The following is a 12700-nucleotide window of genomic DNA, read 5'->3' as shown; positions in this document are numbered from 1 at the left end:
AGGAAGGGGTCTTCAACAAGTCAATAGAGGACGTAAGTTGCAAGGTTCTCAGGGGCCCCAGAGGAACAAGGGGAGAGAGCATGAAACACAAGAATGCCCCAAGCATCAGAGGTGCTATGAAGCATGAGACCAAAAGCAGAGCTGCCATGCCACATGGACAGAGGCTGCAGAGGTGACTGCTGGTGGCAGATCCAGGAAAGCCTTTCTAGCCCTCCAGACCCAGCTGTCCACAGGCATCCCCTAGACAGTGCTTCGTCACCCGACCCCACCCCAGGGCTCTGTCCCTCCCATTGGTTTCTCTCTTGTGTTGGTGGTTGCCTGCATAAGGTAGACCCTTAGCTACTTGATGGTAGAATTACATTAACCCAAAAGAGTCCTCTGCAGGCCCTCCTGGGCCCCTCCTCGAGGACATGCAGTGAAGGAACTGGTGAGCAGCGACGGGCCCGGAGCTCGTAGTGGAAGTGGGCCACACCCAGGCGGGTTCCTGCAGCCAGCTTGTTGCATTCCTGTGCTGGCTCTTGGTAGGTCTCAGGCTCTTGCTTCTCTCACATTTGTAGCTCTGGAACAGCTGTTTTCTGGGCTGTTTCATTTGAATTAATCATTTTTTAGATATGCTACCCTTGATGAATTTTCCTTCCACGTAGTAGCCGTGAAACCATCTAGAAAGAGTGGTCCTAGTTAATTTCTAGCAGTTAGGTTTAAATAATTGCACCCTGTCACATGGGCACTAATTTCTCATAGATTTGCAATAACCTGTAGCTCGAGGGAAATCTCTGAAAACGTAACCACGACTCACATTTCCTAAAAAGCCAGAACGAGTCACAGTAGGAGAGGCCCCACAGGCCTTTCAGACAGCGCAAGACCATGGTGAGCTAGGTGACAGTCCCAAATAACCGTGTTCTCCTCTAGAAAATGCCCCACCATCTCCCAAGAGGGTTGCCATGAAGCGAGCCTCTGGTCAAAGCACTGAACGAGTAGATTAGTGCTTCTCTCAGGTGTCTCTGCTGGATGAGGGGTCCACTCTGGGCAGTGGGAAGCAGCACATGTAGTAGGCAGGGACACAGGCACCCCTGGATTCACATCCCACCTCTATCACTCAGCAAGACTGAATGGCTTTAGACAAGTGACCTAACCCCTCCAAGCCTCTGTTTTCTCACATGTGAATGGGGGTGGTTGTGAGGATTGAATGTGATGCCGGGCAGTGACCAGGGTAGAAGGTGACAGTTCTGCCCCAAAGCTATTGCAGTCATTTAGGAAAAACCTGGAAAGTAGATGAACTCAGGGAATGAGGAGGCCATCTCTGTAGTCCTTGGTGACTCATTTGTGGCAGACTGTAGGGGAGAAGGAAGCAGCAAGGGTGATGGTCATGCTTGGTCCTGGCTGGCCAGCTGCTGATGAAGACCCGGTGGGAGGGGCAGGTATGGAAGAGAGGAACAGCTCAGCGTGGCTGGCTGAGTATGAGGGGGCTGTGGGAGAACCAAGCAGGCACTAGAGAAGGTAGTTCTGAGCTAAAGACACAGATCTGGGATCCATCTGCATCTGGGCTTTGGCTAAAATCAGGGCAGTAGACGAGACCGCCAATGGTGTGTGTGAGTGGTTTGAGTTGGGTACCTGAACAGAACCCTGGGGGTCAGTAGTTACAGGACAGGCAGACCAAGAGGGACCCCAAGGAGACTGAGACAGAGCTGGGCCAGAGTCATGATGAAACACATGAGACTATCACAGAAGATAAGGGAAAAGATGGTCCCCATTTTCAATCATTTATTCATTCAACAAACATATTTGAGGCACCCATTCTATGTCAGGCACTTTACTAGGTGCTAAGGATATAGCAGTGAAGTAGATAGACAAAGAGCCCACTGTCACAGAACATTCTAGTAACCAAAGAGGGCCTAAACGGAGGTAGACAGATCAGTGCACAAAGTTAAGTGGAAATGACAAACGCAGCCAGGTACGGAGGTAAGGCATGCTGGCAGTGCCAGGCCAATGAAGAGGGGCAGGAGGGTGGCACAGGGGAAGGAAAGCAAGCATGCCATGTGCATGGAGCACAGTGGGTAAGGGAGAGAAAAGCCGAAGCTCCGCAGAATAGCAGGAGCCAGAGGGGGCAGGGCCTTGCAGACTTCCGGAAAGACCTGGATCCTCTTCTGAGCAAGAAGGAGTGTTAATGGAGGGGAGGGTGCTGAGATGAGGAGGGAGGTGGGCAGACTTACGGCGATGCCCGTGGATTCTGTGTTGAGAACAGGTGGGCGGGGGTGGCCAGGGTAGAATCAAGGGGTACAGCCTGGGTGCTACCGCAGTGCTCGAGCAACAGTGTGGCCTGATTTGCAACGACGTGGATGGACCTGGAGGGTGTTCTGCTGAGTGAAATAAGTCCATCAGAGAAAGACATGTATCATAGGACCTCACTGATATGAGGAATTCTTCATCTCAGGAAACAAACTGAGGGTTGCTGGAGTGGTGGGGGATGGGAGGGATGGGGTGGCTGGGTGATAGACATTGGGGAGGGTATGTGCTACGGTGAGCGCTGTGAATTGTGCAAGACTGTTGAATCACAGATCTGTACCTCTGAAACAAATAATGCAATATATGTTAAGAAAAAAAAAAAGATAGGAGGGGAAGAATGAAGGAGGGGTAAGCCGGAGGGGGAGACGAACCATGAAAGACGATGGACTCTGAAAAACAAACTGAGGGTTCTAGAGGGGAGGAGGGTGGGGGGATGGGTTAGCCTGGTGATGGGTATTAAAGAGGGCACGTTCTGCGTGGAGCACTGGGTGTTATGCACGAACAATGCATCATGGAACACTACATCCAAAACTAATGATGTAATGTATGGTGATTAACATAACAATAAAAAATTTAAAAAAAAAACAACTGTGTGGCCTGAGCCCAGGTGATGGAGGTGGGAGCAGTGAGGCAAAGTCAAATTCTGAATGTATTTTGAAGGCAAAGCTGAAATGATGTTTGATGCACCGGATGAGGGCCGAGGGGATGAGAAGAGGACTCGAAGGTGGCCACGAGGGTTTTGGGCTAAGGAAGTAAAACAGTGGAGCTGCCATCTTGTTAAGGGAATGAGCAGGATTGGGAGGTAAAATTGGGCATTGATTTTGGACTCACAAGTTTGAGGTGTACAGCAAACAGCTAAGTATAGTTAGGTGGTTGGCTGCTTAAGTCTGGAGTTCGGAGAAGAGGCTCTAACGAAAGATACAAATTTGGGAGTTGTAAGCATGTCGACGGTATTTGATGCCATAGGTTGGGATGAGATTAGCAAAGGGAGTGGATTTTGGAGAGGAAAAGTCGTTGAGTGACCGCTGTGTGTTCCAACCCAGAGAGATGGCAAACTGAGCAGGATCAAACAACAGAGAAGGCCCAGCCCCTGGGACGGGGTGGTGGGGTTGGCGGGGGAGGGGGGAGAAGCAAGGAGTAGTCAGCAGAGTCAGATGACACCCCAAGTTCGAATAAAAAGGCGACACAGGTTTAATTTAGTAAATGAGAAGTACGGAGTATTGAGCTCGGTGGGAACACTGCCGGCTCTGTGGTGAGGAAGCAGAGAGGGTAGGTCACTCTTTTGGAAGTCTGGCCATGGACGGAAGTTTTCTAGATGATGGGGATGCGGAGAGGGGGGAGTTCGCACACGAGGGGGGAGGAAGGCAGGCCTGGCGGCTGCCGCTACAAAAAAACACAAATACACACACAAAGGGAAGTTCCAGCCTCGTAAGTGGGAGGAGGTGGAAGGTGAGGAGGAGGAAGGTGGAAGGTGGAGGTAGGAACAGAGGGAGGGGGGGGGGGGGGGGGAGAGGGAATCCACACATGGCAGGCGGGCCGGGGGATTAAGAAGATATATGGCAGCCTATCTCCTTTACAGGAAGAAATCTGTCCCCAAGCGGAAGGAAATGCCACCCAGCCATGCCAGTGGGCCTCAGCCGTGAACGTCCGGCACCGGTATATCTATGTGGCCCAGCCAGCACTGAACAGAGTCCTCGTGGTCGACGTGCAAGCCCAGAAAGTTCTACAGGTACATCTCTCTAAGGGAGTGAGGGGGGCTTCCGGTTCCGGGGCACAGCCTGCCACAGTCCTCTTGGCTTTCTGCCCCCTGCCCAGCTCCTTGGAGAGGCGGTCAGACTGGGGACCAGGGGCGGAGAGCAAAGAAGGTTCACGTGCAGCTACTCAGCAGTATTGATGGCCTACTATGTGCCGAGCACTGTTCTAGGGCCTTGGAAAACAGCCACGAATGAGCAGTCAAGTGCTAGATCCTATATTCTAGTCTGGGAGACAGACGGGAAATCAGAATGTTAGAGAACTCTAAATTCTAAGTTCTATTTACAGGTCAGATGTGACAAAGGAATTGGATGACTGTTTCAAATCGGCCCTTGCTCTGGAGGTGAACAGATTCTGAGATCTAAACGCCAAGTGGGATTCCCATTCTGGGAGCAGAGGGTGGGCCGGAGGCTCTGGAGGACAGTGAGGAGCGGGGAGCGCAGGGAATGGTGAAGGGGGAGGTAAAGCACAGCCCAAACCACGAAGGGTTTTCATCCGGGGAGTGACCTCATCTGACTTAGATTATGAAACAGTCAGGCTCCGTTAAGAACCGATGGAACACCACGTCAAAAACTAGTGATGTAATGTATGGTGATTAACATAACAATTAAAAAAAAAGAACCAATGGCAAAGCACAGCAGCGTCGTGGCTACTGAAATAATTCAGGCATGAACTGCAGATGGCCGTGGAGGTGGCAGGAACTGATCAGATTCTTGATAGATTTTAAATGTGGAAAGATTTTCTGCTGCATTCAATGTAAGTTTGAGAGAGAGGAAATCAGGTTGTTGGGAGTTTTCTTTACCTTGAGGAATGGTAGAATGGTGATGCCATTTACTGTGTGTGGTGGATTGAATAGTGGCCCCAAGATGCCCAGAACCTATGAGTGTCACCTTCTCGGGCACAGGGGACTCTGCAGAGGTGATTAAGGATGTGTAAATGGACCATTACCGGGGATGACCTGGATGAGCCTACCTCCTACCTCAATGCAAGTGCAAGTACCCATATCAGAGGGAGGCAGGGAGAACTGTGCCTGTGTAGGGAGGGGAGTATCTGCATCACTGAAGTAGGCAGGGGTCAGTGGAATCCAGGGCAGAGAAGTAGAGGTGCCACTGGGAGGACTGAACCACACTGGGGCTCTGCTGGCTTTGGAGATGGGGGAAGGGGCCATGAGCCAAGGACTGCAGGGCTAGAGGCTGGCAAAGTCAAGGAAACACATTCTTCCCTAGCGCCTCTAGAGCGGGCACTGCCCTGCAGCCATCCCTATTCAGCCCAAGGAAATTAATTTTGGACTTTGAGCCTCAGAACTGTAAGAGAATTAAATCTCTGTGGTTTTAAGCCACTCAGTTTGTGGTACTAGGTTATCATAGCAACAGGAGAGTAATGTACTCTACAGAGACTTCGGGAAAGGCAGGGGGTGCAGGCCATGGAGCAGGAAGACGAGAAAATTAGGAATTTGGGTTTAGACCTGCCAAGTGTAAACTGCTATTATAAATGTTAGCTGGGGCGTCTAGGTGATTTCTTCAGTTGAGCGTACGACTCTTGATTTCGGCTCAGGTCATGATCTCCGGGCTGTGGGATTGAGCCCCATGTCAGGCTCTGCATTCAGCAGTGAGTCTGCTTCTCCCTCCCCCTCTGCCCCTCCTCCACACTCATGCTCTCACGTTCTCTCTCTAAATCTTTAAAAATAAAAATAAAAATGTAAGTAGAGATGTCAAATAAGCAATTGGATAAACGGGTCTGGAGGCCAACGAGAGATCTAGGCCAGAGAGGTCAGTGTGGGTATTGTCACCATACCAACTGTTAAATCCAGAGAAGCAGATGAAATCACTGAAGGTAATACGGATAGGGAAGAGGTCAAGGTTGGAGCTCTGAGGCACCCCAACACTTAAAGATCAGGAAGGAGAGAAGAAGCCAACAAGGACACCAAGCAGGAGGAGCCTGAAAGGTAGGAAGAAAATTGGGGCTGGGGCAAGGGGAGAGCTGAGGGTTCCAGAAACCAAAACCAAGAGTGTCTTAAGGAAGAGTTTGCAGTTAGTGGTGTCTGATATAGGTGAGCATTTGCAGATCATGGATCCTAAGAATCAGCCATTGGATTTGGTATCCCATGGATCACCTTGCCAGGAGCAGATAGCATGATCATAGAATCCAAGCTTGAGGTCATAGAGATGGTGAATAGAGACAAGCATTTTGAGGGGGTTTGCTGTAAATATGGGTAAAAGGAGCCAAATGAGGCAATAGGTAAGAGCATACTGAAGAAGCTTCTTTAGAATAGGTGATGTTACAGCATTGGTATGCATGTATGTATGTAATGCTGGGGGGAAAAAAACTCCCACACATCTTCCCCTTCTTCTGCATCACTGAAGTAGGCAGGAGTCAGTGGAATCCAGGGCAGAGAAGTAGAGATGCCAGCTTTGGATAAAAGCACATTCTTTCACATAACAGAAGGAAATGGAAAATATTCAAGTACACTTACAAAGAGGTGACAGTTAACAATGGGTGGCAGGTGGACGAACATTTCTTGTGGTTGCTTTTATTTCCTCAGTGAAATAAGAAGGAAAATTATCACCCAGCCTGGAGGTTTGAAGAGGGAGGTGAAGGGCGCATTTGAGATTGAACTGACCAGGGCACTGTGCTAGGACTGCTGGGTGAAAGCAAAGGCCCACTGAGGGCTTGCGGATGTAAAGAGAAAGTGAGGCCGGTGAGCAGGGTTGTGGTTTTTCTTCCCAGCAATGCCCCAGTGCATGCTCATTGTAGGGGGAAATGTGGATGTAACCAGGGTTTTGGTTTCTCCAGCCCAGTTGGGCAGAAGGCTTTCTGTTAGTGATTTTTCTGACCAGTGAACATACTCTGAGTAATATCAATCCTTTGAAATTCGTTGAAGCTTGCTTTATGACCCAGCTTAGAATCAATGTGATAAAAATGTTTCATTTGCACTTTAAAAGAATGTGTGTTCTAATGGTAGGTACAGTATTCTGTATACATGTCCAATTATGTCAAGATTGTTCATTGCATTGTTCAGATCTTCTAAGTCATTTTTCTTTAAAGATTTTATTTATTTGACAGAAAGAGACACAGCGAGAGAGGGAACACAAGCAGGGGGAGTGGGAGAGGGAGAAGCAGGCTTCCCGTGGAGCAGGGAGCCCGGTGTGGGGCTCGATCCCAGGACCCTAGGACCCCAACCCGAGCCGAAGGCAGACACCTAATGACTGAGCCACCCAGGTGCCCCATAAGTCATTTTTTTCTTTGTCCACTTAGTCTATCAGCTGCCGAGAGGTGTGTTGAAGTCTCACACCGTGATTGTAGGTTTATCTAAATTCCATCCATTTTTGCTTTAAAACTGTAGTAACTTCCTGGGTCAAAGACTTCTTCATTCTTACAAATTATCTCTATTTCTGGCTATGCTTTTGCCTGAAAGTCTGTTTTTGTCTGATACGAGGACAGACAGATCAGATTTCTTTTGATTAGTGTTAGCTGTATTTTTTCTATCCTTTCACTTCCAACCTTTCGATGTCCATATATTTAAGGTGGTCTTTTTTAAAGCTACATGTGTTTGGGTTTTAGCCTTTATCTAGTATAATAATCTCAGTCTTTTACTTGGATCATTTGATCCATTTATATTTAATGCAGTTAATTATATAGTTAAATCTACCATCTTACCGGTTTCTTATTTGACCTGTTTGTTCTGCTTCTTCCTCCTTTTTACTCTCTTTGGGATTAGTCAATTATTATTCTGTTATTGTTAGGACTGCCATAGAGATTATAACATGCATCCCTGCCTCAATACAGTCACATATAATTAATGATGTCACTTCTCCAATAACGATAGAACCGTGTAACAGTAACTCCTTTAACTCCTCGCCTGCCTTTTGCATGATTGTGGGAATAAATTTTATCTCCATATATATAATTGAACCCCACAAGACCTGACTTAATATTTTGTACACTTGGCAGTCATTTATATTCACCCACATATTTACTTTTCTCACTGCTCCTTATTCCTTCCTGAAGTACACAGTTTTGTCTGGGATCATTTTCATTGTGACAAAAGACTTTTTTAAATAGTTGTTTTAGTGAAGATCTGCTGGCAACACAGTTTTTGTTTGGTTGAAAGGACCTTTATTTGCCCTTTATTTTTAAAGATTATTTTCACTGGATATAGAATTCTACCTTGACAATTCTACTTGCTCAGCATTTTAAGATGCTGTTCCACTGTCTTCCATTGTTTTGTTGATAGGTCGGTCTTTTTGTCACTCTTTTGAAGGTCATGTATCATATTTTTTTCTGACTACTTTTCAGATATTCTCTTTGATCTTTAGCAGTTTTACTTTGATGTGCCCAAGGATGATGTTCTTTGTATGTATTCCAATTTGGAGGTTTTAGTGGTTCTTGAATGTGTGGATTGATACCTTTCATCAGACTGGAATTGTCTCTTACCTCTTCTTTGGAAACTTGAAAAAGTTAGACATTTCCACTGTGTCCCACTTGTCTTTCACTCTTTTTTTCCCATCCTTTTTTTGTCTCTTCATGCTTTAATTTTAGTATGTCCTATCAACTTGTTTTTCAGTTCACTAGTCCTGTCTTCTGCTATGCCTAATATGGATTTAACAGAACCTATTTATTGAGTCTTAATTTCAGGTATTGCATTTGTTTCTACTAATTTTACTTCTGTATATAAATTTGTATTATCTTTTCATGAATCGCTCATGGGTCTGTTTCTTTTGCATTTTTTAGTAGTCTTTAGTCATATAGTCTGTATCTTGTAATGCCTAGTAATTTTTTAAATCCTCAACATTCCATATATAAAAAAGATGGACTTGAGAGGGCTCTCACCCACCGAAGAGGCTTTACCCTTTCCTCTGCTAGGCAGAGAAAGTAGAGAATTAATCACTTTAAGCAAGTACTTGGTTGAATCAAGGCTGAATTGAAGTTTTTTAAGGCTTATTCTGTCTCTGATTCATTCCTAGACCTAGAAGTTAGCCCTTCAGGGTTTTTAACTGAGAGCCTAGTATATTCTTCAGTATCTTTTTCTTTTCCCTTCCATATCTTTGCTCCTCAGCATATTGAGACTGCAGAACACTGTTTTGAATTTAAGAGATTATTGGTTTAGCTCTTCAGCCTCCAAACTCCACCACACCTCAGAATGAGAATATGAATTATGATAGGAGATGTGTAAATAGAAAGGAGAGAGAAGGCTACAGTCTAAACACTGGGGAAGTTTTGCTGTGAAGAGGGCAGACAAATGGGGCACCTGGAAGAGAATGAGTAATCAAGAGAGTTTTGAAAGAGAGAGACCAAGAAACTAGAGACAATGTCAAGACGGTATTATTGCTGGTGGGTTACGAGGCTCGGGATACAGGAAGACTGTGCCAGATCCTGAAGCCTTTAAGCAAATGAAGGGAAGCAACCGGGAAGCTGGCAGATGCTGGGATCTTCAGGGGCTTTTTAATGCGAGCAAGAAAGGGAAGGGGACTTCAAAGATTGTAATGAAGGGCGAGGAACTATATGTGAGCAGGGAGGGGCAAAATTAAGAGTCCAGTTTTGTGTTTGTTGAGGTCATCCACAGAGGAATGAGTTCTAAAGTCCTCAGAGTACAGCAGGTTATCTGCAGCCATGCAATTGGATGAACTCACCCACAGAAAGGATTTAGAGAGAAGGTCAACAATGGCGACCTGAGACATGCCGGTATTTACAGTCGGAATGAGGGGGGAGAAGTTGGGGACAGGGGAGGCTGAGAGAATAGAACGTTTCTGGAAGGGAATAGTTAACCACGTGGAATCGTGCTGAATTGTCAAATAAGAGGAGGATCACCAAGTGATCTCTGAGTCTGACATAAAGTTCTGGAAGAGGTCAGTGGAGTGATGACACTTGGTGTGAATGTTAAAGAAAAGCAGATTCGGGAACTCCACAGACAGTTCTTCAGAGAAGTTTTGACCAATGGGGGTAGAGATGGGTTCCCCCCGAGGAAGGCTGACATCATTAGTGAAAGCGAGTGGCTAGGAGGGCAGCCAGTGACAAGAAGGGCAGGGGTCACCATCCAGTGGTATAAGTCTAATGAAAGAGAGTTTGGGAACATATAAAGCTACATTATAAAAAAGCAGAGAAGTAGAAAACCGCCTCCATTGGAGAGGGCCACAGGAGAGCCTCTGTTCTAGAGGGGTAGTGGAGTTTCAGTTATAGCAGTAAAAAAGAAAAAAGAGTGTCTGCCTGATCCTGCAGTGTGGGTCCCAGAGACTCCAGTGCAAGGATGTACAGAGAGAAGCTGTGCCAAGCTAAGAGACCGGGGATAAGCGATGATCTCAAAGTCAGTCTCAGATGGCACAGGAGGAAGGGCCAACTCACCAGAATCTCAGCCTCAGAACCACCTGGGGAAGGACACTGAGAGTTCTAGGGGCCCAAAATTCTGGGAGCAGGGACCAGAGTGCCCTGCAGCTGATTCTTGAGTGGAAAATGTAAACCCTCTGGGTTTGGGCTTTTGCCAAGATGGTCTGAGTCCCCTGTAAGTAAAATCATGCAAGAAGTTTTTTAAAAGGGATTCAACTGCTGGCCTCTAAAGAAAACCCAGAAGGGAGGCTTGGGCCCTGGCTTCCCAAGCAGGCTCACTGCCGAGGCTGCGAGGTTGGCTTCCCACTCACCTAGGCATAACAGTCATGTACACAAAGCCCAGAAGTGACCACCGTGTCAGCCTATAATAATGATGACCCACTTGTACGTTTTTTTTTTTTCAAGTCCATAGGTGTGGACCCTCTGCCGGCTAAGCTGTCCTATGACAAGTCTCATGACCAAGTGTGGGTCCTGAGCTGGGGGGACGTGCACAAGTCCCAACCGAGCCTCCAGGTATGTTGAACACATGGAGACCCACACTCACCCCACAGGAACAAAAGATGCTGTTCCTGTCTCATAAATGTCTCTTGCTTCCCTAGGTAGCTAATCACACTTATCCAAAACTCCAGGCTTGAGGAGGGAGTGGCAAACAGCCTTGAGCCAAAGCCCCTCACAGCCCCTCACAGGTATCTTCAGCCAGGCCTACGTTTAAGGACAATAATCCTGATGATGGGTAAGATTGTAATGTTAGGACAACAGGAATGTGGCTCCCAAGCCCCTACCTCTCCTGAGCAAGGGCGTTCTGCACCTCGGGCTGGGCAGGCTCGAGAACAGTGTCCAAGCAAGTGCTCAAGGGGGGCCCTTAAGGAAGGAAAAGTAACAGTAATTATGTCCATAATGGAAGCACATTTATTGAGTGCCTATAGTACTTTAGGGCACTGGAAAGTTCAGTAGTGTGCCCATGGTCCAAGCCAGGGAGTGTGGCTCTACAGCCCAATATTCAGCCACTGCACTGTATTGCCTCTTGGAAACAGTTTGGGCCCAAGAGCTCTGTGGGATTGCCCCGTCCACCAATGGGAGAAGGTAACACCACCCCTGTGTGGAGTGTTTCATCAGGGATACATTCGAGGATTGAGCCCTAAGAAAAGTGATGTGAATGCCTGAATTCTCCCAGCAATCTACACAGGACCACTCTAGATGCACAGAAGAGAAGTTAATTCGTTTCCCACATTGGATGCCTCAGGACAGTAGGGTTTCATTCTCTCTCAGAACCCCAGCTAAGAAGAACTGCAGATGGAGCCCAGTTCACCGTGTTCTCAAGACTGGGAAGAGGGAAGGGACGCCCGGGTCTTCTACAGAAGCTTCTTCCAGGGGACTGACCACCCGCCTGCCTCTTCCCTCTTGGGCCAGGGGGACGATCCTGCTTCACCTCCTCTAAATGGAGACTATTGTCATTTAATGGATACCATCACCCTGGGGCCAAGTGAGCTGACCAAAAATCCCCCTTAGAGGGTCTAGGAACCTGAATAAAGCTCATTCAGAGCAGAGCATAAGCCCATGGAAATCATAACTTTTATTGGTCCCTCTGGCAGCTCCAGGAAAGCCTCTAAAGTAATTCAAGGGGAGGGGCCACAAAAAAATTTTTTTTTTCTGAAACCAAAAATGATTTCCTAATTTAACAGCAATGACTTGAGAAACGGAAAGAAAAAACATCAGTTGGGCACTGGATTTCTCACCTGCTGCAGGACCATGGAATCTACAGGATTCTATTCCCAGCCCAGATATCCTCTACCGGGCAGGACCGAAGAAAACGTGCGCAAGAATTCAGAAACAGCATCACTCACCGCCCCCTCTGAGGAACAGATCTGAGGAAAGATCCCAGACAAACACCAGATGAACCAGATCAGAGACCTCAAGATGAAGAAAGATAAAGAGGCGACAGTTGCAAACAATGAACCCAGAGAGGAAGTAAGATGATGGATGAGACCAGATTCCCTGGAAATGGTAATCAGTGCTAAATAAGGATGTCTGAATGAGAAATCCTGATACCAGTCTGTAACAGAAGATAAATTATTTCAGTAAAAATAAGCATAGGGAGTGGAGGAAAGAGGAGGGAGTAAAAATAATTAGAAATACCTTATTGGGATAAGAGAAGGTTCGGAGAATGCTGTTGGAAAGTAGCAGCTGGGAAGCGATGGTCTCATTATTCCACATATGACGAACTGATTTCTCTTGAATCAGACGGGGTTAGGAAGGAAGGAAGGAAACTAGAACTTGCTGATGAGAAACACACATGCCACAAAAAGAAGAAAAGGTTGAATTTAAAGGGGCGGGCATGGTGAGG

At 46.9% G+C, this 12700-nt stretch overlaps 1 protein-coding gene across 1 annotated transcript in view; it reads left to right on the top strand.

Annotated features, from left to right (window-relative positions):
* Nucleotides 1-12700, top strand: part of FSTL4 (follistatin like 4) — a 408583-nt gene that overhangs the window by 383265 nt on the left and 12618 nt on the right. The window contains exons 13-14 of the mRNA XM_025860911.2: nt 3863-4012; nt 10762-10869. Coding sequence (XP_025716696.1) covers nt 3863-4012; nt 10762-10869 — 258 coding nt within the window. The remainder of the gene's footprint in view (nt 1-3862; nt 4013-10761; nt 10870-12700) is intronic.

The sequence above is a fragment of the Callorhinus ursinus genome, unplaced genomic scaffold, assembly GCF_003265705.2.
Source record: "Callorhinus ursinus isolate GAN/ISIS: 27379988/994484 unplaced genomic scaffold, GSC_fseal_2.0 scaffold30, whole genome shotgun sequence".
In the NCBI taxonomy this organism is placed as follows: domain Eukaryota; kingdom Metazoa; phylum Chordata; class Mammalia; order Carnivora; family Otariidae; genus Callorhinus; species Callorhinus ursinus.
The sequence above is the reverse complement of the archived record's forward strand: the minus strand, read 5'-3'. Positions and strand labels throughout refer to the sequence as shown.